Raw genomic sequence first — 25,056 nt, 5'->3', positions numbered from 1 at the left:
ATATTTTTTTTAATTATCAAGTGTTGATATAAAGCTATCCTTGTGAAAACAGACACAGGGGGACAGAGGTGGGCGATTCTTCCCATCAGTGTTTATTGCATCTTAAATGGCTTACATGCACTATGTAGGTCTGTCAAATATAAATAAATAAATCAAAATAAAATTTATTTGAAGAGAATTACAAAAGAGAGATCCAAAGATCTGCCTTTGTCATTTCCATGAGAGATCTAACAGGGAGAGTGAGTTACAGAGGCTCAGCCATATACAAGGCTGTCAATCAGACCTGTCTGTAACACTGTTTAACAGTGATCTCCTGAAAACTTAGAGTCTATCTCTGCTAATGAACCTATGCTCTGTTTTCTATGAAATCAGGTATTTTCATCCAATGTATCTCCTCGATACTCTATTTAGCTGTGCAATCTACAGTACCACCACTCACCAAAAGAGAGAGCATGAATCAACCGTTACATGTAACAAACAAGGGTCAGGATTCATAATACAGTATGAGCAGGAAAGACTGAGAACCAGTCATATGAATGGGTACTTCTACAATTATACAAAATAACACTACATGTACCAGCTTCAGTTTGGATGTCGTACAAGCACAAGTAACTATGAGACTCAAAACACAGCATTCCACGGACTACAACTGTAAAATCTTGGGGGGAGACATCACCAGTTTAACAAGTCGCTGTACATTTGTTATTTCAAGATACTGCAAAAGGCTTTTCTTAGAGATCGTCTGAGAATTGTTGCGCTGAGATTAAGTGAATTAAAATCCAAATTTGCTGAGGTAATTTTCTTGGGGAACTCCAAAGACAGCATGAAAAACCATGAACTGGCATTTAAATTAACTAAAGAATGAAAAAAATACACACACACACACACACATATATCTGAGAAATAAATACCAGTTAAAATACAAAAATTATGTAATCACCAAGACAGGGTCATCTAGAACAGAGAAGCCTAGATATGTTGTTAATTTATACATAATTCATATATTTATTATTTGTAAACAAACATGTCAATCAATGATGGGAGATGACAACAGCATGTCTTATAATCCGAGTAACCAGGTTCACATCAATAAATCGTACACAGATAAAAATTTGAGCAGAGGAGAGACCTTTTTTGGTCAATGAGGATAAAATACACAGAGTACCTTCTGCGAATGATACATTGCACACTGCTCCAAAATGAACATACAACAGAAAGTGCTTCAACAACCTGTTTAGGACCTCTGAACCAAAAAAGAGAATTCCTAGAGGAACCAGAAGTTGAGGGGCTCAACATACACACATCATTAATTTCAGACATATGCATTTTCTTTTAATCCTTCATTTTCATTTACGTGTTTTTCTTAATTTTATTGTGTTTCATTCAAAACAAAGGATAACATTGAAATATGCATATCTTCATTTTGGCTTCTTTTCTCTATGATTCACTTCACGGTTTGTGCTACAATATACACGGGAAGGCTGCGCGGGGCAGAGTGGGCGGAGTTTGGGTTGGGGGTGGGGTCAGTGGATATCTAGCTGCAGGTCCTCAGGTGTCTGGGGGTGTAAACAGACAGCAGACTTCTCTCACTGGAGCTCAGTCTTTGAGAAAACAAATACTGCAAACAGAGCATGGAGAAAATGTCATGGTACTATGTGATTGAATGCTTCATTTAAGTAGCCACTAGAAAGATAATGATACCTGGGAAATTATAAGAAGTCCTTGATATTGAGATCTGCAAGGGGGTCCTTGGTGGGAGGTTTTTTGGGGCTCTGAGCAGCTGGTCCTGGAGACAACTGAGAAAGTAAAGGGTGCATGAGGAAATCATGATGCAAACTGATTTTAAATATATATATATATATTTTTTTTTCTTTTTTTTTTTTTTTAAGAAATAAATACTTTTATTCAACAAGGATGCTTTAAATTGTAAATGCATTAAAAAAAGTGTCAATTAAGACTTTCACATTACACCAGTGTAGTTGTTTTCAACACTGGGAATAATAAGACGAAGTTTCTTGAGCACCAAATCAGCATATTAGAATGATTTCATTACAGGAATTAAATACACTTTAAAATATATTAAAATATAGAACAGTTATTCTAAATGTACATGTAATAATTTGTATTAAATATAATATTTTTTATACATTAACACAAATAAAAAAACAACAACAGCAAATAAAAAAATTAATAAATAAATATTTTTTAAATCAAATGAATGCAGCATTGGTGAGTATAAGAAACATCCTTAAAAAACATTAAATGTTAAAATTGTAGTGTATGATTGAGTATAGTCTTCATTTTTATTTATTTTTGAATCTATGTATCTATCTATCTAAAATAAATAAATAAATATAATGTTATTTACTGGTGCTCCGGGTGTTCCTGTTGCTGCTGGCCCAGTAAATGGTGGTCTCATCATGGACTGACCCATCATCACGGGCTGGGGCATCATGGGAGCTCCTGCAGCTGGAGCCTGAGTAAAAAAATAAGAAATAAAGTATCCATCTGTAAGTACATACTGTACGTGCAAAATACAGACACTCTTTTAACATTTTAAACAGTGATTTCTCACCATGCCAAAGCCAGGCTGTGCTCCCATGGTCGGTGCCATTGCTCCAGGTGGGGCGGCAGCTCCGGGGGCTCCAGGGGCAGAGCCAGACTAAACACAGTCGCAACAGGACCACAATAAAATATACAGTAAAAATATTTTGTGTAGAAACTATTTTCAGAAATTGATAGAAAATTTCACAAATACATAGAAAGGCAAGTACACCGATTTAGTTCAAACTAATTTTACTCAGAAATTGCTAGTAAATTTAAAAGAATAAATTACAAGGAAACAGCAAGTAACATTGAATTAAATGTCAAATGTTGAAGTAGAAAGACTGAAACATTGTTCATTGTTTAAAGATTTGTTTTGTAAAAAAAAAAAAAAAAAAAGCACTATACAAAATAAACTTGAAACTTGAAAGAGATAGTTCACCCAAAAATTTAAATTCTGTCATTAATTACTCACCCGGTTCCAAAACTGTAAGACCTTCACGAGAGTACCACAACGCACACATGTGATGCTGCTGACGTAGAACACAAATGCACTGCACCTTGTTGAGAAGCAGAGGAATGTACACGTATGCATCATGGTACTCTCGTAAATGGCTGCGGTGACTGACTCCGAAAGAAGAAAATCGCTGAATAAAGTCATTATTTTGTTTTCTTTGCACACAAAAAGTATTCTCATAGCTTCATAACAATACAGTTGAACTACTGATGTCACATGGACTATTTTAACAGTGTCATTACTACCTTTCTGGGCCTAAAGCACTTCAGTTGCATTGCTGTCTATGCGGAGTCAGAAAGCTCACGGATTTCATCAAAAATATCTTATTTTGTGTTCCCAAGATGAATGCAGATCTTAAAGGTTTGGAACGACATGAAGATGAGTAATTGTGCTTTTCCGCTGCGTGGTACGGCATGGTTCGGCTCGGAAAGGTACACTTTTTGGGGGTTTTCCACTGGGTACAGCAGCTGGTATCTGTTACGTTTTTAGTACCACCTTGGTTGAGTTTCCAAGTGAACCGTACCGTTACCAAAATATGATGTGTAAACTCTGCTGATCACGGATTGGCCGGAAAGAAACGTCACTACCTGCGTCACTGAACTTGCGACAAGTAGAACCGAGAAAATATTTTAAATCAGCACAGCCAGCAAAGGATCGAACTCAACTGTTTTGAACTAATTTTCATTTTTGGATGAAATATCCCTTTAAGAAAGAAGTAAGCACACCTTCTGAGCGCCAGGTGTGCCCCAGCTAGTAGGGGCGAGCTGAGGGGTCCAGTTAACTCCTCCTGTTAGCTTCTTCTCATTCCACTGGTTGTCCCTGTACAAAACAAACAGCTGTCAGGCAACACACAGTAATTTGTCTAACTCATTCTCCTCAATTTATAAATACGGCTCTAGGGCCACACAAAGTGAACATGATTAAATTGTGCTCCAAGGGAGAGCAAATCAATCAAGCTTCCATAACAGTCCAAATGAATTGTCAATATGGGTCAGGTTGAGTAATTATGTCCGTGAATAGACATTATGAATAAATGACAAGATTAATAGGTGTCTGGAAACAACAGGGACACAGAGATACACTGCAACAGACACTGAACTTACTTCTTTTGGCTTCCTACCCCCAAGTCTACAAGAGAGGAAGAAACAAGGTAAATTAGAGTCGGCAATGATGATGTGTAAAATTACCCTTACATACTCAGTCCGTCATTATTCTATACGTACTTCCGACCAAATTGGCGAGTGAAATGTCTAAGTCTCCTCCAATAGTTTTGATTGGTTGGGCAGCTGCTGTGGGTGCCATTGTTGGGGCCATTGTCGGCCCAGTGGTGGGCACAACTCCAGGTGTCAATTGCATGCTCACTGCACCCATGGGGGTCCCCCCTGTGCTCTGAGGCGTTAAGACTGGCATCAGAAGGTCTCCTAATCCATCAAACACTGGGGATGGCACAGAGGAGAGTGTGTTAATATAGCCAGCAGAGACCATTTTAGCCTAGACTCGATTTGGATTTACTGCTGACAACTTCAGCAATTCCATAATACACAAGTCAGATGTAACAGGAGTAAAACAAAAGACAGAAACAAAATGATATATACATTCATACATACATACACCACTGTTCAAATGTTTTAACATTTTTGAAAGAAGTCTTTTATGCTCACAAAGGTTGCAATTATTTATCAAAATACAGTGAAATATGTTTACAATTTAAAATAACTGCTTTCTATTATAATCTAGGCTGAATTTTCATCATAAAGTTTTCAGTGTCCTTCACAAATCATGTTGGGGGGGGGGGGATCTGGATTATTTGATTAATATAAAGTTTTTATTTGAAATTAATTAAAAAGTTGTAATAATGTCTTGTAATAAAATCTTCACATTTGCTATTTATTAATTTAATGCATCCCTTTACTGTATTACTTACAATACTGGCCCTAAACATTTGAACAGTTCTGTATAAATATATATATATATAAACAAAAAATAGGTATTCATTCATGAGGTATTCAAAACTGCAGTCAGGAATAGTTACTACATGCATAGGAACAGGATTTCCATTTCATTATAACAGGGTTGGATGCATCCTGTCAGACAATGAAGAAAATTTCCTTTTTCCAACACCTCCCAGTCAATGACCCCGAACTTAAATGCAAATGTTTAAGGTCTTTAAAATTTGTTAAAGTGCACCATGTATTTTTTCAGTTTACAATGACTTTTGACTACAATGACAATGACTACAATGAGTTTTACATCTAAACCCATTAAGAAATTTCACTTTTTACAATTTTTTTTTTACATTTAGTAAAGTATCTAAACGTTTGTTCTGTAAAAGTTTGACATTCTCATAATTTTGCATGTGAATGTTATTTACATCAACAAGAATTGCACAACATTTTGTGAGACAAATAGACTAAAATGAATATAACATGACGAAACATTCAAAAATGTGGTAGACATTTTCTTCAAAATACAAAACCTATGACTAGAACAGAAAGTATTTAAAAAAAACAACACTGATTGTCCAGTACACCTACAGTATGGCACTAGTTTACAAAAACCTTTTCTTATAACAAGATCCAGGCCAAAAAGCACAAGTTCAAAACCACTCAAAGTACATAGCACACCAAAATGTTCCGTTACCAACAACACTAAGGCAGGCAATTTATTCTAATGCAGCAATGCACAAGACCTGTAATGTGGGGGTGAAGGGAAAAACTGCACAGAGTTGTCAAAGGGTGACAGTGCTGGAACATTCACACCACCCAAACCCTTCGCCGTGATCAGGTCAAACGATTCATGCTGCAAAGCCCTGAGTTCTCTCGCCAACTCACCATTGGCACAGCAGGAGCAAGCAATGAGCCAGATCAGTGTGCACGGAGAGGGTAATCAGAGACGACAGAAGAATGGGACAGATCATAAAGTTGAGAAAAGCAGTATTACAGCAAGAGAACAAGAATGGACAGAGCACAAAATGAAATGAAAAAGGGGGAAAAGCACAGGGAGAATGCATTTTATAAGCGCTGACACATCCTCTCTGTATTATTTAAGAAGGTCAGCAGATTCAGAAGTGCTCATGCAAGGCAAAAGTGTGCTGAGAAGCAAGCAAGCCTAAAAGAAGAATCGCTGTGTTTAAGAGAAACTAAAAACAGATTTGACAAATAGGTAAGTGTTTAATAGGAGTATAATTATATCATTTGATTTGTTACCTGACGCATCAAAGCCAGCAGAGGGCGCTGCAGTGGCAGGGGCGCTGTCCACCGCCGCTGGTGTGGTGGATAACAGCTCAGAGCCGAAGGCATCAAAAGCAGACTCCAGCAGGTCAACTGGGGCTGAGGATGGCACTGGTGCTAGGGTTGGTGTCACTGTGGGGGCGACCGGTGAAATCAACCCTGCAGACATCAACAGATGAGATGCCAAATCCATAGCACACTTTAAGATTCGTAACAGTTTTTAAATATGTTTGTTATGGTCCATCGTAAGAGCAATATCAAAATATGGTATTTCTGAACTATATTACTTTTAAATATACGTAAACAGTTTTTTAAAAAGTATTCTAGCTAAGGCTATCAATCGATTAAATTTGCCTTACTTAATAAGCAGTGGGGTCCAAAAGACTTCTAAGAAGCTGTGTTGTTTTAGTATTTTTGTAAATTATTTTATTCATGTTTTCAATAAGCTTTTATTGTAATATTATTTTTATTTAATTTGTGCTTTAGTAATTTTGTTATGATCAATTTTAAAAGTATAGTTTTAATTTTAATTTCATTTTTAGTACTTTAAAGTTTTTCATTTTATATTTTGCTGATTTCTTATTTTAACTTCATTTTAAATTGTAACTTATTTTATTTTAACTTCAACTACTTAAATTTATGTTTAATGTTTTTATTTTATTTTTTACAATAATGAATTATTATTTGTAATTCTTTTTAGTTAACAGTAACAACATAATTCAATTTAATATAAACTTCCTTTACAAAACAGAACCGAAGTGAGAACGGAAAAAGTGCATTAATTTAAATATGTTTTCTTTTATTGGTAATTTTATATATATTTATAATTTTATATTTATCTATATCCTAGTTTTAGTTTATAGAAGAATTATTATTATCATTATTAGGTAAATTATACATTTAACAACAAAACATCAATAATAGTAATAAGTAATTATTACTTTTAATTTTATTGATATATGTTGATTAAGCTAATTATTCATTACTATTATTTATTTATTTTTGTTTGTTTATTAGGCATTAACTGTATTAAATTAATAGAACCGCTCTTGGGAGGTGCCACGTCTAACTTCTCCATTTCGTCCTCAACAAAAAAGAGCATTTTCCTAATCAGGATATGTGACCCATACCTCCAAGCAGGTCACCTGATGGTGCTCCAGGAGCAGTGGACTGGGTTTCCCCAGTAGTGTCACCAAACGTGTCTGTTCCAGAGAGAGACGTCCCACAGCGCAGCATGAAGGAGGAGAAGCATTAGTCAGCTTTAAAGCTGCATAAACACTGAGAGAGGGGCAGATGGAGAGAGTGAGCCAAGATCATACAACAAGCAACACTCTCCTACATTGAAACAAACACTGACGGATATGGGATCGGTGTATCTTCCCCCACTTACAATAAACAGGACAGCCCAGCATGCAAATACACTAAACTCAAACAAATATCTCTCTTCCCAACTTCATTATTGTCTGCTCACTTAACAGACGAAACAAACCGCCACTATAACTGAAAAACTGGGTTGTGAAACCACTGGAGTATACTTACCAGTTCATTCATTTAAATATTGTACAGTCAGATAAAAAAAAAAAAAAACCCTGATCGTAATTTGCAGGGTTCTACCACAGCAGAAACCCTGGAATATGACAATATCTGTACTGATCTTCTGGATTGGTGTTTCGTATAAATGAGTTTAGACACACCAAGGAGGTCCAGCACAGGTCCAGGTTCGGCTTTAGGAGGAGAGACAGGAGCAGCTGGAGCAACAAATGAGTCTAAGTGGAATATGAAGAACAATATGAGGTTATTTTGACATTTCTAAATAAAATGTGACATTTCTAACTAAAATCTAGCTAATACTTGCTAATGCTTTGTGTGAAAAACAGACTGAAATGTAAGTTTTTAATCTTCCGTTTATCTGCTGTGATCAAACCATCGACTCTCAAATGAGATTCACTGAAAAGACTCAAAAGAAAATAATTAAATTCTAACAATTTGGGTTAAAATTAGAGCTAAAGATGAGCAACAAACAAAAAAATAAGAGAAAAATAATTATATTTATAGAAGATTGATCATTACTATTATTATTAGATAATATTATATATTTAGGATTAATAATAATGTAATGCATTATTAATTAACATGATTTATTCATTCAATATTAATCATAATATAATAATTCAGCGTAAAAGACAAAACATGCTATGTCTCACCAGACAAGAGGTCACCAGTCACACTGGCCTCAGGCAAAGGTGAAGGACCACGTGAGACAGCGGGAAGATCTTTCAGCCCAAAGCAAAGCAGTAAGAGGAAGTGGAGGAGGAAACGTAAGAGAAGAGAAATCACTAAGGAGCACAAGCATAGAAAGGACACAGAGTCGAGCTTTGGAGGGCGCAAACATGCACAAGTCCACGTTCCACTATGAGGACAAACCAAGACTGAGTGGGCCAAAAAACAGATGAGAAAGAAAGATGAGACTAGAAAAGACAAGATGTTCAACAGGACTACGGGAATCAACTCCTGTACCTGCACCAAATAGGTCTACACTAGGAGTGGTTGCTTTGGGCTCGGAAGAGGAGCTTTGCTCAGGCATAGAATCAAACATATCTATAAACAAGGACACACATATGCGTTACACTTTCAGTCAGAGCATATCAAGACAGCTTTAAGTGAGAGAGAGAGAGAGAGAGAGAGAGAGAGGAAACACCATTTAGACATCAAAACATTTTGTTTTGCTTGCTTTTTTCTATAATCACTCTGAACAAGTAGCACAAGAGCCTACTCAATCAAGTCTACAAATGCTAATGCAAATGAAAGCGTTCAGATTTGGTCAAAAACAGCAGGAAATGATTGCAGGACAAATGTGGTCACTGCAAATCCTGGATTTTTACAGATTGCAGTGCAATTTTAGAGGTCAAATGTGAATCAGTGACATTGACCACCCCTCTTTAATAACAACTATAATATTTTTGATATTGTTATACAATAGCATTATTTACAATTATAGCTATTATTTTATAAATATTTTAAATATTTACAATACCGTTCAAATATTTTTAAGTCTCATATGCTCATCAAGGCAGGAATTATTTGCTCAAAAACAAAGCAAAAACCATAAATTTGTGAAATACTACATTTAAAATAACGTTTTTCTATTTTAATACATTTAACTTAAATGGAATTTATTCCTGTGATGTCAAAGCTTATTTTTCAGCAGCCATTACTTCAGTCTTCAGTGTCATGTGATTCTTCAATATAACATTTTACTGCTCAAGAAACTATTATTATTATCATCAATTTTGAAAACAGTTGCTTAATATTTCTGTGGAAACTGATACCATTTTTTGATAAATCAAAAGAACTGAATTTATTTATTTTTTTACAATTTTATAAATGTTACTGTCAATGGATAGGTTCACCCAAAAAATGAAAATTCTGTCATTAATTAGTCACCCTCATGTCGTTCCAAACTCATTAGACCTTCATTCATCTTTGGAACACAAATTAAGATATTTTCGATTAAATCTGACAGCTTTCTGACCCAAGGCCCAGAAATGTAGTAAGAACATTATTAAAATAGTCCGTTTGACATTAGTGGTCCAACCGTAATTTTATGAAGTTACGAGAATACTTGTTGTGCGCAAAGAAAACAAAAATGGAAAGACAAGAGGATGAGTAATTTATGACTTTTAAATTTTTGGGTGTATTGTCCCTTTAATGCTTTCATGCTGAACAAAACTATTAATTTCTTTGCAACTTTATTTGAACGGTAGTGTACATTTATGTTTACAATTACAATAATTATAATGTTTTTCTGAGATAAATTACTTATTTTGATATGGTAAAGAATACTTCTCAGCACTGAAAAGGTGGTTAATGCCACCATTCACAAACTAGAATGATTCAAAAATAAAATATAAATCTAAATGAGAGAAATCAAACCAAATAGATTCTTAATAATGTTGGGGAACTAGCTCAGCAAGTTAATATTGTCACAATGCAGAGTGAAAGAAGACAGAGGCAGAATTGCAGCAGAAACATTACCACTAAAGAGGTCTAGTGTTGGCGGGGCTGTGGACTCAGTTGTAGCGGATGTGGTTATGGACGTGGTGGTGGTGGCAGTAGTGGTGGGAGGAGAAGGGGTAGTCGGAGCCTCTGTTGGCGAGATGCTTGGCTCGGCGCTGGTAGGGAATGCTGCGGAAGCAACACTCTCTACCGGCTTCATGGCAAAGAGGTCCAGCTCTGGGGCAATGCTTGCACTACCCTCCGATGGAGCCCAGGGGTCTTAATCAGGAAGGATTGGGGGGTAAAAATGGAATGTGGAAGGTTTGTTAAATAACAAACACTGCAAACAAAAAAAGAAACACACTGAAAGCTCATAACTTCAGGACCACTGAAGTAACGGAGGGAGAGATGGATTTTACATTCAAAAGCACACTTTAAGACACCATTAACCTTAGTACTGCAACCACCATTAAAACACTATAAACACTAAATGAACATCCTAGAATAAAAAATCTCTGTAGTTTTTATTTTGTTTTGTATAATTATACAGGTGCTCATCATATAATTAGAATGACCTTAACCCCATGTCTTTAATCGGAGAACAAAACTGTGGACCACTCAGCAGCAGTCCAGTCCTTTTTGAAGCGAGATGCTTCTGATGCTGTCTGTTGTTCAAGAGTGGCTTGACACAAGTAATGCGACAGCTGAAACCCATGTCTTGCATACGTCTGAGCATAGTGGTTCTTGAAGCACTGACTCCAGCTGGAGTCCACTCTTTGTGAATCTCCCCCACATTTTTGAATGGGTTTTGTTTCACAATCCTCTCCAGGGTGCGGTTATCCTTATAGCTTGTACACTTTTTTTCTACCACATCTTTTCCTTCCCTTCGCCTCTCTATTAATGTTCTTGGACACAGAGCTACAGTATGTGAACAGCCAGCCTCTTTTGCAATTAACTTTTGTGTCTTGCCCTCCTTGTGCAAGGTGTCAATGGTCGTCTTTTGGACAACTGTCAAGTCAGAAGTCTTCCCCATGATTGTGTAGCCTACAGAACTAGTCTGAGAGACCATTTAAAGGCCTTTGCAGGTGTTTTGAGTTAATTAGCTGATTAGAGTATGGCACCACGTGTCTTCAGTATTGAACCTTTTCATTATTTATAAATATTTGAACTGATTTTCTGAGATACTAAATTTGGGATTTTCCTTAGTTGTCAGTTATAAACAGCAAAATTAAAAGAAATAAGCATTTGAAATATCAATATCAATATAAAATACAAGTTTCACTTTTTGAATGGAATTAGTGAAATAAATAAACGTTTTGATGATATTCTTATTATATGACCAGCACCTGTACATACCTCAAGATGCTTGCTGTCTACAGAGATACCATTTGTCATAGTAGATTACACAAAAACAAGGAAACACAGTTAGGATGCCATAGGTTGCGGATTTTTAGAGTTCTAGCCTTAATGTGGAAGCAGAGCTAAGTTAATGTTACAATAATAACACATATAAAGGTAAAAGTAATCATTTTCATGTTATATGATAGTAGCTGCATTATGGAAATACAACCACTGAGCTTCTGAGCGCTAAGCTTTCTTCAGACTTCATGAAAATAAAAGTTAAGGTTGTTAAAATGAATCACTGATACTAAAAATATATGCTGGGAGGGAAATTAAAAAGATTAATTTAAGTGTGCAGCTGAATTATTAGTAAGGTTTACATAGCAGAAAGTAAAGGCAAAAAACAGGTTTTCTTGAAAATATTTTGTCCTGTTTTCAAGTAAAACATCTAAGCATCCTATAAGCAAAATAAATTTAACTTGAGAAAAAACTCGGCAAACATTTTTTTTTATCAAATCAAATTTGAGGTTTATGCTTAAAACCAAAAGAAAAACTAAAATAAACAAGTATATTCCCTGAGTATACTACTTATAAGCAACAGTGTTCTTTGTAATGTAAAACGAGACAAAAATGGTGAATACAAATTATTTTTGCCTTTTAAGGAGAGAAAGTATCAATTGTGCCTGGAGAGAACAGTGTGTGTGCTCAGGCAGCAGACAAAATGATTTTGCTGTGATGTGTGGGCAAAAGCAGTGTTTGGAAACTCAAGCAGCGCAAACAAATATTGCATGCACATCTCGGTCACACACATACACACACACAGAGAGAGAGAGAGAGAGAGAGAGAGATTGTAGACCATAGTGTTTGGTGGATTTTATGTTTCCATTCAAGCACCTTTCATATCCAACCATAAATCCACAGACACACACAAATAAAAAGCAGGGTGGATCTTGTGTAGATGAGCACCCACCAGATCCGGCACATGCATCGGCAGCAGCTGCTGAGGCCACACCCTCGCTCGGACCATCGCCTGGGGAGGGCGCAAATGCATCTGGGCAGAACCAGACCAACACAACCCAACAGAGAAACAGAAACAGGGATGAAGAGGCAATAGAGAGAGAGAGATTTTAATGCCAGTGATTACAAGTGAACAGAATCACTCTATATGACCCAAATGGCAGTAAAATGTACCAGTGTGGGCTATATACAGTTTAATTCCTCTGTGAAACATACTGTCAACGCCATCAGGACCAACAAGTGAGTAAAATAAAGGGTTTGGCTTTGACAGCATGGTTTCTATTAGCCAAGGCAGTGATGAACATTGTGGCATGTGATATTACAAACCCCATGTAGACCTGCACATCTAGGTATGAATTAATTCATTTATTAGTTGAGAGAAATAAAAATAGCCTGGGGTTATTTAACTGCTGGTTGATTTAATAAGAGGAATATTAAATCAACAGAATGCACAGATTTGGACGAAATGAGTCAGTGTCCAGAATTATTGTGCATTTGAAGGAAATGCATTAATTCCACACAAGACTTTTGCTTGTACTTTAGCGTCTTATTCCCAGTTTTACATTCAAGTGTCAAAGCTAAAAAGTTACAACTAACAACAACAAAACAAATTATGGATGATTTATTCAGTGATCTGTGTCTGTAATTTTGTTTGAAACTTTTTTAACTATAAAATTATTATTATAGTAAACTAAAACTAAAAAGAATAATAAGAAAAAAAACTGTTACTTCAAATAATAAAAAAAAATATATATATATAAGTATATATAAGTGCACACACACTGCGAACACACACCCTTGAGCAAGGCACCAAACCCCCGTGGTCTGGGTGCGTGTTCACGGTATGTGTGTGTGCACTTTGGATGGGTTAAATGCAGAGCACAAACTCTGAGTATGGGTCACCATACTTGCCTGTATGTCATGTCACGTCACTCACTCATGTTGTCTGCTATAGGCAATGTAAACACTACAAAATATGCATGCTAGCAAGGTAATCTCAAGTGAGCTAATCCTTATTTATATTAGCAATTTGCTTCATAAAAAAAAAAATTAATCAGCTCAGCTGTATAGAAGGACTGATAATAAGTCTCTTTTGGATTAAACCTTTCAGATTGTACTGTTTTCACTTGTATAAAAGCTTCTGATAAATAGATTGAACTAAACAGCTTTTACCTACATGAGGGTGACTTCAGGCCACATTTTGGAAACGCTATGAAAGAAAGGGTTGCCAATATGGCAAAGGGTGTTTACTTAAATAGAAGTTGCTGTACCTTGATGAAGTACCAAAATGTCAGTGACTAGTGACTAGTACCAGTATCAATCTATGTACACAAACCGACCAAATTGACTGCTAAACAACCTATGAACTCCCATTCTTCCCTGGAGATGACCTGACTGACCTCCAAACAGATCCATGTCTGAGATGGTGGCAGCAGGGGCAGGCACTGGCAGCGAGGTAGCGGCCGGGGCAGCGATGGTGTCAGCTGCTGGTTCAGTAGCAGAGGCTGCGGCAGAGGGAGCTGCGGAGGCAGAGTCAGCCTCAGAAAGGGGCACTTCTGAGCTAGCAGCAGCAGCGGCCAGAGAGTCTGGGACACCGCCACAGCCAAGCCACAACCAAACCACAGCATTCAGAAAGACGGAGGAGGACGAGAGAGAGACAAGGGTGTAGACAGGATGAAAGAAAGCTTTTTATGCCAAGATTTTAGCAAAATGACATTATAAAGCTACGACTGGATCAGAAAAGTAGAGTGAGGATTCGGAAAGTGAAAAGTTTGTTCAGAATGTTCCTTGTAGACGAGATGCAAGAGTGTCATGACCATTCAAATTCTGAAATGATTCAAAAAATAAAATAAAAATAATAATCTTTTATGATCAAATAAAAAAATATACATTGGGCAGAACCTGGATGTATTTGCAATCTGAAAATCATTTTACTCACCCTCACCAAGCAGATCTGAAACCAAAGCCAAAAAAGAGGAGTGAGGAAGAATGACAGTCCCTAAATTAGTTGAATGGAGAATTTTTCTTTCTAAAGAAAGTCCCAGCTTACAACTGGGACTTGACAAGCTTGGGCAGAAAAGCAGAAGGGAGGAACATTTCCCATTTGACTGTCATTATAATTCATTAGAGTGCCCACTCAATATACAGTATATTCCCCTAATTGGCCTGATTTGGAAAGAAAATGCTTCCTGCAGTTTAGCTCAGTGGAGTAACTCGTATATAATGGTGATATGAATCATATACACAGATAACAGCCTAAATCTCTTAAACCTGGGATTTTTTGCTCATTTTAACCTGAAATGTGATCACTTGACCTGACATGATAAACCAGTGTTAAAGAATGTAATAAAACATTCCTACAACACAAATTAAGTGACACCAAATTACCTCCCCATGATGCTGTGGGAGCCGCTGAAGCCCCTGTGGTTGGAGCCAACAGATCAAAATCCACTAGATCATTGAAGCCACTACTGTAAAGGGAAAATGACAAGAGAGAGAGTGATGCATCTACAGTAAAGACATTTCAAGGATGCTTGTGTTTTATGTATGAGACATTTTATACATTTCGTTGAACTTACTTGATGGTGGTTGTAGCCGGTGCAGCTTTTGCAGGCTCTGCTGCGGCGGCCTCAGTAACCGCAGCTGCTGCCGCCGTGGGCTCTGCAGTTTTTGCAGGGGTACCAGCAGGTGTTCCATTATTTGTTGGAGATCCCTTCTATATGTGTTATGTTGGGTTTACCATTTATTTTATTTAATGCACAATAACACGAATAATGTCTTATAATGCTGTATAATGTTATGCAGAATAATATAAGCTACTGTTCAAAAGTTGGAGGTCAGTTAGATGTTCGTCTGAAATAAATGTATATTTTTCATTCAGCAAGGATGCATTAAAATGGTCAAAAGTGACAGTAAATATATTTACAATATTAACACAATATTTCTATCTCAAATAAATGCCAAGTTCTGTCATGAAACTCTAGATGGCATATGCTGACAAGTCCTTACCGCAATCTAATGATATTCACAGTGTTAAACTTACTTGGCACAAGCTGATTGGTTCATGTTTAAATGGCTGCTTAGCATTCACTAGAACATCTTGCAACGTGCTTTCAGAGTTCCTCTGAAACTCAACAGCTTGATAAGTGAATGATCTATCTATACTTCTTATTTCAGTGCATTATTGTGTTCGTCAGCTTTAAATTTATAAACTTGCAAACATATGCAGTACAAGTGGTAAATTAATATGAGACCATTAATTATGAATTAGTATAATATATAAACATACTACTACTACTATTAATTAATCAGTTCAAATTAAGTTTGTTTCTGTGTAAAGTTTAATTATTATATAAGTTATAGTGATCATAAACAAATAATGTTTTGATAAAGTGAGTTTATTATGAATATGAGTATTTATTATATTTAATTATCACATTGCTAGTTTATTTATCTGGGATTCACTAGCCCAGAATACTGAAAAAACATCAATATCATGGTTTCCACAAAAATATCAAGCAGCCCATTTCTGTTTTTTTACATTGCTAATAATAAGAAATTATTCTTAAGCATCAAATCAGCTTATTAGAAAGATTTCTGAAGGATCATGTGACACTGAAAACTGCAGTAATGGCTGCTGAAAACTCCGATTTGCCATTAGTGGAATAAATTACATTTTAAAATACTTCAAAAACATTAAAAAAACAATTACTAACCTCAAACTTTTGAACTATAGTGTAATACTGCATAATCACATTTTAAAAAAATGCTTAAAAAATGCTTAAAAAATTAAAAAAATATATTTTAATTTTTATTAATTACTCACCTTAGTCGGTGACCTAGTGATAGAAAATGTAAAGAATATAAGAATGGCTTTTAAAATAACTATTCCAAAACATTAACCTATACTCAAAAGGTTAAATGATGGAATTATAATAATTCATGACAATTATTTTCAAATAGCAGGCAGGTCAACAAGACATTATTAATGAAAATAAAATATCTTTTTACTCTGGTACTTTTTTAATTCTTTCTTGTGGGAAAATATAAACAATTCTAAAATAACCCACACCCCATCAGGCATGCATTGGGGAATGTGTAGTATTCAGTTGCAATACAAATGTGCACACGACACTGAAATTAATATTGAGAAATTGATCAATTCATATTGAGAAATCAATCAATTTAGGGCTGGGGCTGTTAGTTTGTTAAGTTCAGTCTGATTCAGTTTGTACAGAGTGAACTTAATTATAAAGCTAGACTAAAAATGATTCATTCTATAAAGAGAGGGAACTTCAGCATTTTAAAATGCTGAAAATTAAAACTGAAGTTCAACCATCAGTCTATAGAACTTTAAACACCACAATGACGACAAAATCACCATTACAGTACGAAAATAATCATTTTAATCAGTTTACATATAAGTTGATTCTGCAGAAATACTTACTCATCACTGTTAACACAAGGAAAGGAGGTAAAATATTACTCTTTGTAATAAAAGTAGTTATTTTATTAGTAGTAAAAAGGCTTAGCTTATTCAAGAAAAAGCAGAGACTCTCATTTAGTTTATTACTTCATGCTATTCAAAAGAATTAAAGCACTTACACTTTCTTCCCCTCGAGCGTGTTGAGATGTGTCTCCAGAGATTCCAGAAGACTCTCAGGAGCCTACAAAGCCACAAAACAATGCTAAAGTGACCTACCACTAAGGACACAATGTTTCAGACTAAAAAACACAAAAAGACAAGTCAAGCTGCTAATACTAAGTGAAGACAAGAAGAGGACAAAGTGTACTAGAAAATGACTAACACTTTATACGTTTCTAAGACAATAAATGTATACAAGCAATAGACTTGAGGCTTACACTGGTTTGGATGCAGAACACAATGCTTTAGTTCTCGGCCCCAGTGGGGCCCACAATGCACTGCAGCATGCTCACTCATGCATTCAGGCACAGCAAAAAGATTCAGAGCACATTATTTGTTAGACATGCCACATAATCGCTGGTGGGTGTATCTCATGGGTAAAAATGTCATGCAGTAACAGCTAAATAGGCCAGACAAATCATAGAAATTAAAACAATATATAAAAACTGGAAAACTTTTGTGATTAATTCACAAAAAATAGCTAAATAAAAAGACTTTGACCTAGGGCAATATGAAATGATGTGCCGTAATACCAAAGAGCTGCCACCGGATAACAGTCAGTATTAGGAAACATACGTCTGCAGGAAGGTGTGTTTAAACTATCAGAATAGAGTATTTCAGAGTAATATGAATATACATGGCCTATTACTGTTCATCCAGTAATACCAGCAGTGGCAGCTAAACCAATCCTTCAGGGCAGCACTCTCAGACAATTATTCTGGTGCTCTAGCAGACAGATTAGTGATTTGAGAAGCACCTCGGAGGTTTGAGCTGAAGTGTTGGTAAAATACACCAATCCTCTCACCTTAGGTATACCCTCAATATCCCTCACCCCCTTTCCCATTCTCTGTCTCACCCACACACACAAACAAACTCACAGTTAAACACTGTCATACAAATTTGAAATCGAATTAATTTTCCCTGTGTTTTATACTGAGCTGATAAAAGTGATCTTTAAACAATGTGTTGTAGACACAAATGTGTGAGGTTGGGAACCTGGAAAGACTCTAGTGCTGTGTCTTTTTAGTTCCAGTAAGACATGAGAGTTTTTTGTTGGGGCACAAAGGAGATGATTTATCAACCTATGCGAAATGCAGCTATTGAAGGATTTCAATACACTAAATACCTTTAAATAGGAATATCTAAATTGTGTGTGAACTTTTGTGTGAAGATAAAAACATTTTTTTTGAGCTACCCAATTACAACCACTGCCAAATCCAGAACCCAGGCAGTCATGCACGTCTCCATCCAGCATGTCCTAAACTCAGCCGTTGATCCAGAATATCTGAAGTAGACAACCATCCTACCCTAACATCACGCACAGCATGCTTTCAGAGCAAGCCTCCCCCATTTCTGCCAGCATGAAAACCCCTCCTAATCTCATAACAGAGCTTCCACAATCATAAAACCATTAGATCATTCTGTTTTATAGAGTCTGATTAGTTTCACAGTGTTGACATTTTCCATGAATAGGGTGCAAAACAGGAAACTGAAACTACTCAACACAAATTAAGTCTTTTTCAATAAATAGGAAGATGGCAGGAGATTAAAAATGTTATGGATATTTTAGATTTTTAAAAATGGTATAATTTAAATGTGTATTTCCTATAAAGTAAAAAAAAAATATCTGATTTATTATTATGGGTAACAGTTTTGAAAGCGTGTCAAGAGGCAGTCATCACAACAGCATTTGCAAAAAATAAAAATAAAACAATTCATAAATATAATAACATTTAAAAAATGTGTAAAAAGCTGTAAAAAAAAAAAGTTTAAAATATGACTTATTGGGTGGCAAATTGAAACAATATTTGTAAAAATTGGAAATAAATTACTATAAAAATAGAAATACTTTTAAAAAATGGCATGCTGTACGAAAATGTTCAAATTGTACTTCTTGAACTAAATCAAAAGACATATTACATTTATTGTAATATGGTGAAAATAATGTTAAGTATGTGCATAAAAAGCCAAAATGACCCAAAACTTTACAAAAGAAAAACATTTAATTTGTGCTTGTAATGCTTCAATAAAATAAACAAAAAAAAATAAAAAGTCAGAGAACACCAAAGTGCTCCATATTCATGGAAAGTGCCTATTTTCATATTTTCCTCATTTAAAATGTACAGTAGAACCACTGATCTATATAGATCAGTGAGTAGAACCCATTCTTACATGTCACTGTTAAATATTCCATCAGAGAGAAATCTACTGATATTCCAATTGTCAGCATCTTTAAATAGTTCCTAAACAAATTGCTTTATTCTACATATAACATGGGTCTGAATGATTGTGGAAACTCAATTCTTGGCGATTCTTCAGCATTACTGGGATGCAAAAGTGACTGTGGCTTGAGTTCTCGTCTCAGACAGCAAGCATCACTGCTACTCTGCTCATGATCCTTCAGTCGCATCCAAATTCACTCTAAAATGAAATTTTGTGTGCAGTTTATTTGATGAGCGCTAATGAGTATTGACTGCTCTCTCCTGAGCTGCAGGATTCTCCAAAGTGGAGAAAAGCTCCACACACTACTCACACTCTCAGCCTGTGTGATCAATCTGCACCGCTGAAATTAGAAGACAGGTACAGAATCTGTCAATCGGCCTGAGGAGACAGGACAGAATGGATCCCTGGAACATGTGCCATCTGACAAATGCCCTATCATGAGAGAAGAATGACCTCTTATATGTAGCACATGGATGTCTGTGACTGGCCCAGTGGAAGAACAACCTCACAATTGGCTAAAACCACAGGGATTTGAGGGCTACGACACATGCAACACATATTAACACATCACCTCAACACAGACATGCATTGTTAGTACTGACATGGAGAGTGTTGGCATCATGAGGAATGTAAAATGTGGAAAATGCTGTTTAAAGTGAGCCTTACCTGTGTAAGTTCAGGAATATCATTTTTGTCAATTCCCACTTGCTGTTGAAAGACAATGCAAGAATCTTTGAATCACAAATGAAATTTTGATGAACATTTTATAATTAAAGCAATGATATAAAATACATTGTTTACCTCAGCAATTTTGAGGAACTCTGAGACTCTGGTCATTCGTGTCAAGAATCTTTTATAGATTTCCAATGCATCTTTGCATTGTCCTTTCTTCATCTGGAAAAATTTCTCTGAAAGTGAACAAGGAAATTATAGTAAATTATAGTTGTGCCAAATATTGCAGATGTCAAACTAAAGACTTTGAAATCTTAATGCATTCATAAAATTCCTGAGACTTGCCTAAGAGATTAATGATGCCATCATTGTAGCAGGCATACAACTTGATCAGATCCTTGAAAAGCAAAAGGAAGGCAGCGTTGATCACCCCATTGACAAGATCTTTTGGATGAACCTGAAAGTGCAGACTAAAATGTAAGCATGTGACAGATTTGTATCTTGTTAGAGTGTATCCTAACAAGGCATGATGCTAGTCAAGTTTGAACCCTGTGTAAAAGCAGCAGGGATCAAAAACAGCCAGTAATAATAACAGGAAGCAGACTCACATCAAACTCCAGCAGAGCATCAATCTGACTCTGCAGTGTGGGCATGCCTTTCAAGAGCTTGTCTGTAGACATTGTTCTCATCACACCATCAGCACTGAGAAACACACACACACACACACATTCACATGACATTCATTGCAAAGAATACATCATATGTAAGTGAACCCCAAAGAAGACTGTCAGGTATAATACAATTCTTGGGTTAATGATGTTAAATATCATATGATGTTAAGATGTTACATAAATGTTAAGATCATATGACTTTAAGTATTTTTGGGAATTTTACATATCATAATATAAACTTAATTTGTTACACTGACCATTTAAAATGAGCTCGTGAAAACTTTGAAAAATGTAAAGGAAATAGTGACCAAAGCATCTAAAATGTTGTATCTGTTTGCATTTTAATTTAAAATCTTAATGACATCTATTAAAGTATTTGGTGTTATCTAGCCATATAATGTATAAGTATATAGCAGAAATAAATTATACAGACAAATATGACCAAAGAGAGGTTGCCTTTAAGGGAACATGACTAGAAAGTTAACTATTTTTAAGGTCAAAAATGATAACTATAATGATAACTGATTTAGCGGCCACATTGACACTTCAATGTTCTGTTTATTATAAGCACGTGCTGTAGTTCTGTCATCATGCAGGATTCTGTTCGGCTGTCAACATTTTTATTGTTATCACCACACTCGGAAAGTAATTCCGTTGACATCATTCCACAGTTATTCTTTTCAATTTCAATTTCAATGATTTTCTAAAGTATATCTCATTAGTTTCCTTGATGTGAATGGCCATTAGCCTCTAATCATCTGTGGGTGGGTGTTTGAGATGTTAGCTGTTAACTGTTTGTTCAGGACATCTGAGGAAGCTAAATCAGCCAATTTATGTGTTGTAGCTCTTTCACTGTGCCTGAAATGAGACGTTGGTTGCCAACATACTGTAGAGTAAGCAGTCTGTGAGTAATGCCCCATTTTACTTAACAAGGTCTCGCACACAATAGTACCGAGGGAGCAGGAAACTTGGTAAATGTAAGTGCTTTTCTAAAAAAGCATCACAAGTCTCTTTACAGCGGCTAGAGGGTGTCCTTGATTTCCCAGCTTCCCACTCAAATCTGTTATTGCTCTGTAGCGTTCCAATGCACTGGGCACTTGTTAACTCAGGGTACAGACATGTAGCAGAGGATTAATTTACCCTTTCTTCACTCGGCCAAAGTCAAAAGCCATCTGTCTGTAGGCAAACGCTTTCTCGTTCAGGTATCTGCTGTAGCGTCTGATAAATGTTGACATGTCGTAACCTGAAAGTATAAGCATTTATGAATACATTCGTATTCATAGACATATTCAATTGGGCAGGACAACAAAGTTGACAAAACAAAAATTATCAGTGGCTAATTTAAGAACAGTGCACTTAATTATAGCTTACATAACTTTTCATGGTGATTTAATGTCAAAAAAGGAGATTTTGATCAGTATTATTTCACTGCATGAAATAATACTTACCATGAGAGCCAGTTTTGTCCAAAAAATTACTAAGATTGAATAGGGTGTTCCTGGAGGCCAGGTACTGGATGAACCTCTGAAAATAAAAAAATAATTTAAAAAATAGCAGAGGTTTTATCAAGAAAAACCAGCACATTTGCTGCATATAAGCATTGGATACAGCCTGAATCTAAAATCTTTAAAACATGATAAATTTACTTGAGAAGCAAAACTGTATAAGACAAAACATTATTTCAGACAAATATGTTGAATTATGTGTTTGTTTTTTTCTTAGCTAATTGTCAATTTTATTATTATTATTTTAATATAAATGCTGTTAGACTTTTGCTTAAATGGAAAAAAGGTAAGCTTATAGAAAAATAAGCTTAATTTAAGGAAAAAAAATCTTAATTTTTGGTATATACTACAGAAAGCCTTATTATGTAATGCAATTTGTTTCTACAATTTGTTTCATGATTAGATTTTTTCATGTTTTACTTGAAATTGAGAGACAACTGATATATTGCATTTTTGTATCATGAATTCTGGGAAGAAAAAACTAAGTTATATATTATTGTATTTACTCGTGAATGATCTTTTCATTTCTTGCAAACCTATGCCAACATTACACTATCTCAGCTGTGCCATTTTCACGCCTGCCTTTCAGAGTTTAACTGATGTGTCAGCTGATCAATACAGAGGCTTGTGGAGATGAAGCTATATATAACACTTTTAATCATCTAGGTCAGAATATTAACCATTTCAAATATCCATGTGTCAGGGTAAATACATACTTGTGTAAAGTATGAGACCTGTAGAGGCACATAGCCTGATGTAATAGAACACATCCTGCAGACTTTTTCCTCCATAGTGAGAGTATAACAATCACTTCCTGTCTGAGTATCAAGCTAAACCTCTGTCTTTCCTTGCTTTCATTTCCACAATAACAAATTAAACATTGGGGGAAGATTATGGAGCAGCACCTTTGTACCCTCAGAAAAAAAGCAGTCTGGCAGGTCAGTGAGGTCACATTCATAATTGAATAGCTCTCTTTAATTAGAATGCTGGGAGGTGAGCTCATCTGCTATATATTATTGCTATGACATATTTTTCCTCATTGCATATTCAGCAGAATGAAAGCCAATGCTTTTAGGACTAATCAACACTCTGTATTTTACATCCATCACTTTTAGCCAAGGATGATTTTATAGAACCCTCGTATTGAAACACCACAAGATGAACAAATCAGTCTCTTTCTGTTTAAATGTTAATCTAATCATACATCTGTTGCAACATATTTACTCAATTATCCTTAGCTGCAATTCTCCATCTCCATCAAGCTCCCTCATTTCATCATCCATTCTTCTCACTCTTTAAAATCATTCTGCCTTCCACTGCTATCTGCCTTATCTCTCTCCGGTGTCTCTGTCACCACACATCACCAACCTTGACAGAAAGATAAAGAGGGAGAATGTCTCTGCTCCTATTGTGCGTCTGATGGGTGTGATAACAGCGATAAGAGACAGCCAGAGGGCGTTGAGTGCAACAGGTGGTCAGCTGTAGGGATAAGCTCCTCAGAAAATTATTCCAATTCAAGGCAAGACTTCACAAACGTTTGTTTTCACAGTTGATGAAGATTAAATATTATGCAGACCCTGCATTAACGTCTTTCAGAAAGTTGTGCTGATTATATATATATATACAGCCCCTGTGACAACTAGCCCCAGTTTGACATATATGTACAGACAAGACTTCAGCTCAGCATATGCACCACAAACATCTATCCATAACCACACCTGACACTCTGTCTTCATAATAATAATTTCATTCAAAATATCAGGAATTAATACTCGTTTACCTCACAACTATCATATCAAGAACACTGCTTGATTCTCACCTCATTGCCATGGACCATCAGGTGGTGAGTGGCGACCAAAGCCTTGAAGACCACGATCCAGCTGGCATTTCCCGCTCTCTCAAACAGGGTATCAGCCATCTGGGGAATATTGACATTGGACTCCTGGGTTGCCTGGATCAAGTCTGCCAGGGAATATGAAATACAATATTCAGAGCTTATTTAGGTAGTACATCAAACATACTATTAAAAGACATTTACGATCAAAAGGCCAAATCAAGAGAGAGTTCACAACTTTAAGTCATTATGATTTAACTTCTCAATGTAGGTATGGCTATGGCATATAGTATCCATAAAGAGCAGCCTAGGCTTAATAATGCAGATATGAAAGGAACAGAACAGGTGATTTATTTTTACAGCACTGTCATAACATTGAATAATGCAGTGCGATGGGAATTCTGTGGTGCACCAGTGCGTGACAAAATGGCTCAATATGACATCTGACAATGCACCAAAATATTTTAAATGGGAGCATTAAACAGACATGGGGGAAAGCTAGAAAGTGAAGTAGAATAAATAGATAGACAGGCAGGCAGATGGTTAGTTGAAGAGTTAGACGGATATAGTAGACGGTTGGACAGCTAGACAGACCAAGAGACAGTTAGACAGACAGACTGATAGATAGTTACACTGTTAAACAGACAGGCAGTTGGATATTTGACTGTCAGTCAGATAATAAATAGTTGATACAATAGTCAGTGAGAATGCAAGACATGCAGATAGTTACATACTAAAAGTTAGAAAGACAGCTTGTTAGACAGACAGAAAGTTAGACATAAAGACAGACAATTAAACAGACAAGTATACACAGATAGTCAGGTAGACAGAAAGACGGATAAGTTTTCAAACAGAAAGACA

The 25,056-nt window shown here is 35.9% G+C and overlaps 1 protein-coding gene across 1 annotated transcript in view; it reads right to left on the bottom strand.

Moving 5' to 3' along the window:
- Positions 1 to 71: 71 nt before the first annotated feature.
- LOC128030546 (clathrin coat assembly protein AP180-like) overlaps positions 72 to 25,056 on the bottom strand; it is a 35,577-nt gene continuing 10,592 nt past the window's right edge. Inside the window, exons 2-29 of the mRNA XM_052618260.1 lie at positions 24,181 to 24,323; positions 22,305 to 22,380; positions 21,997 to 22,099; positions 20,794 to 20,887; positions 20,531 to 20,642; positions 20,315 to 20,421; positions 20,180 to 20,221; positions 17,251 to 17,312; positions 17,093 to 17,098; positions 16,472 to 16,484; positions 15,225 to 15,361; positions 15,034 to 15,116; positions 14,585 to 14,599; positions 14,046 to 14,231; positions 12,599 to 12,679; positions 10,327 to 10,566; positions 8,809 to 8,889; positions 8,496 to 8,564; positions 7,986 to 8,057; positions 7,422 to 7,493; positions 6,268 to 6,450; positions 4,285 to 4,497; positions 4,165 to 4,189; positions 3,787 to 3,880; positions 2,576 to 2,662; positions 2,369 to 2,476; positions 1,702 to 1,796; positions 72 to 1,618 (exon numbers count right to left, since the gene is read on the bottom strand). Coding sequence (XP_052474220.1) covers positions 1,710 to 1,796; positions 2,369 to 2,476; positions 2,576 to 2,662; positions 3,787 to 3,880; positions 4,165 to 4,189; positions 4,285 to 4,497; positions 6,268 to 6,450; positions 7,422 to 7,493; positions 7,986 to 8,057; positions 8,496 to 8,564; positions 8,809 to 8,889; positions 10,327 to 10,566; positions 12,599 to 12,679; positions 14,046 to 14,231; positions 14,585 to 14,599; positions 15,034 to 15,116; positions 15,225 to 15,361; positions 16,472 to 16,484; positions 17,093 to 17,098; positions 17,251 to 17,312; positions 20,180 to 20,221; positions 20,315 to 20,421; positions 20,531 to 20,642; positions 20,794 to 20,887; positions 21,997 to 22,099; positions 22,305 to 22,380; positions 24,181 to 24,323 — 2,591 coding nt within the window. The 3' untranslated portion in view covers positions 72 to 1,618; positions 1,702 to 1,709. The remainder of the gene's footprint in view (positions 1,619 to 1,701; positions 1,797 to 2,368; positions 2,477 to 2,575; positions 2,663 to 3,786; positions 3,881 to 4,164; positions 4,190 to 4,284; positions 4,498 to 6,267; positions 6,451 to 7,421; positions 7,494 to 7,985; positions 8,058 to 8,495; positions 8,565 to 8,808; positions 8,890 to 10,326; positions 10,567 to 12,598; positions 12,680 to 14,045; positions 14,232 to 14,584; positions 14,600 to 15,033; positions 15,117 to 15,224; positions 15,362 to 16,471; positions 16,485 to 17,092; positions 17,099 to 17,250; positions 17,313 to 20,179; positions 20,222 to 20,314; positions 20,422 to 20,530; positions 20,643 to 20,793; positions 20,888 to 21,996; positions 22,100 to 22,304; positions 22,381 to 24,180; positions 24,324 to 25,056) is intronic.

The sequence above is a fragment of the Carassius gibelio genome, chromosome A16 (assembly GCF_023724105.1).
Source record: "Carassius gibelio isolate Cgi1373 ecotype wild population from Czech Republic chromosome A16, carGib1.2-hapl.c, whole genome shotgun sequence".
Classification (NCBI taxonomy): Eukaryota; Metazoa; Chordata; class Actinopteri; order Cypriniformes; family Cyprinidae; genus Carassius; species Carassius gibelio.
The sequence above is the reverse complement of the archived record's forward strand: the minus strand, read 5'-3'. Positions and strand labels throughout refer to the sequence as shown.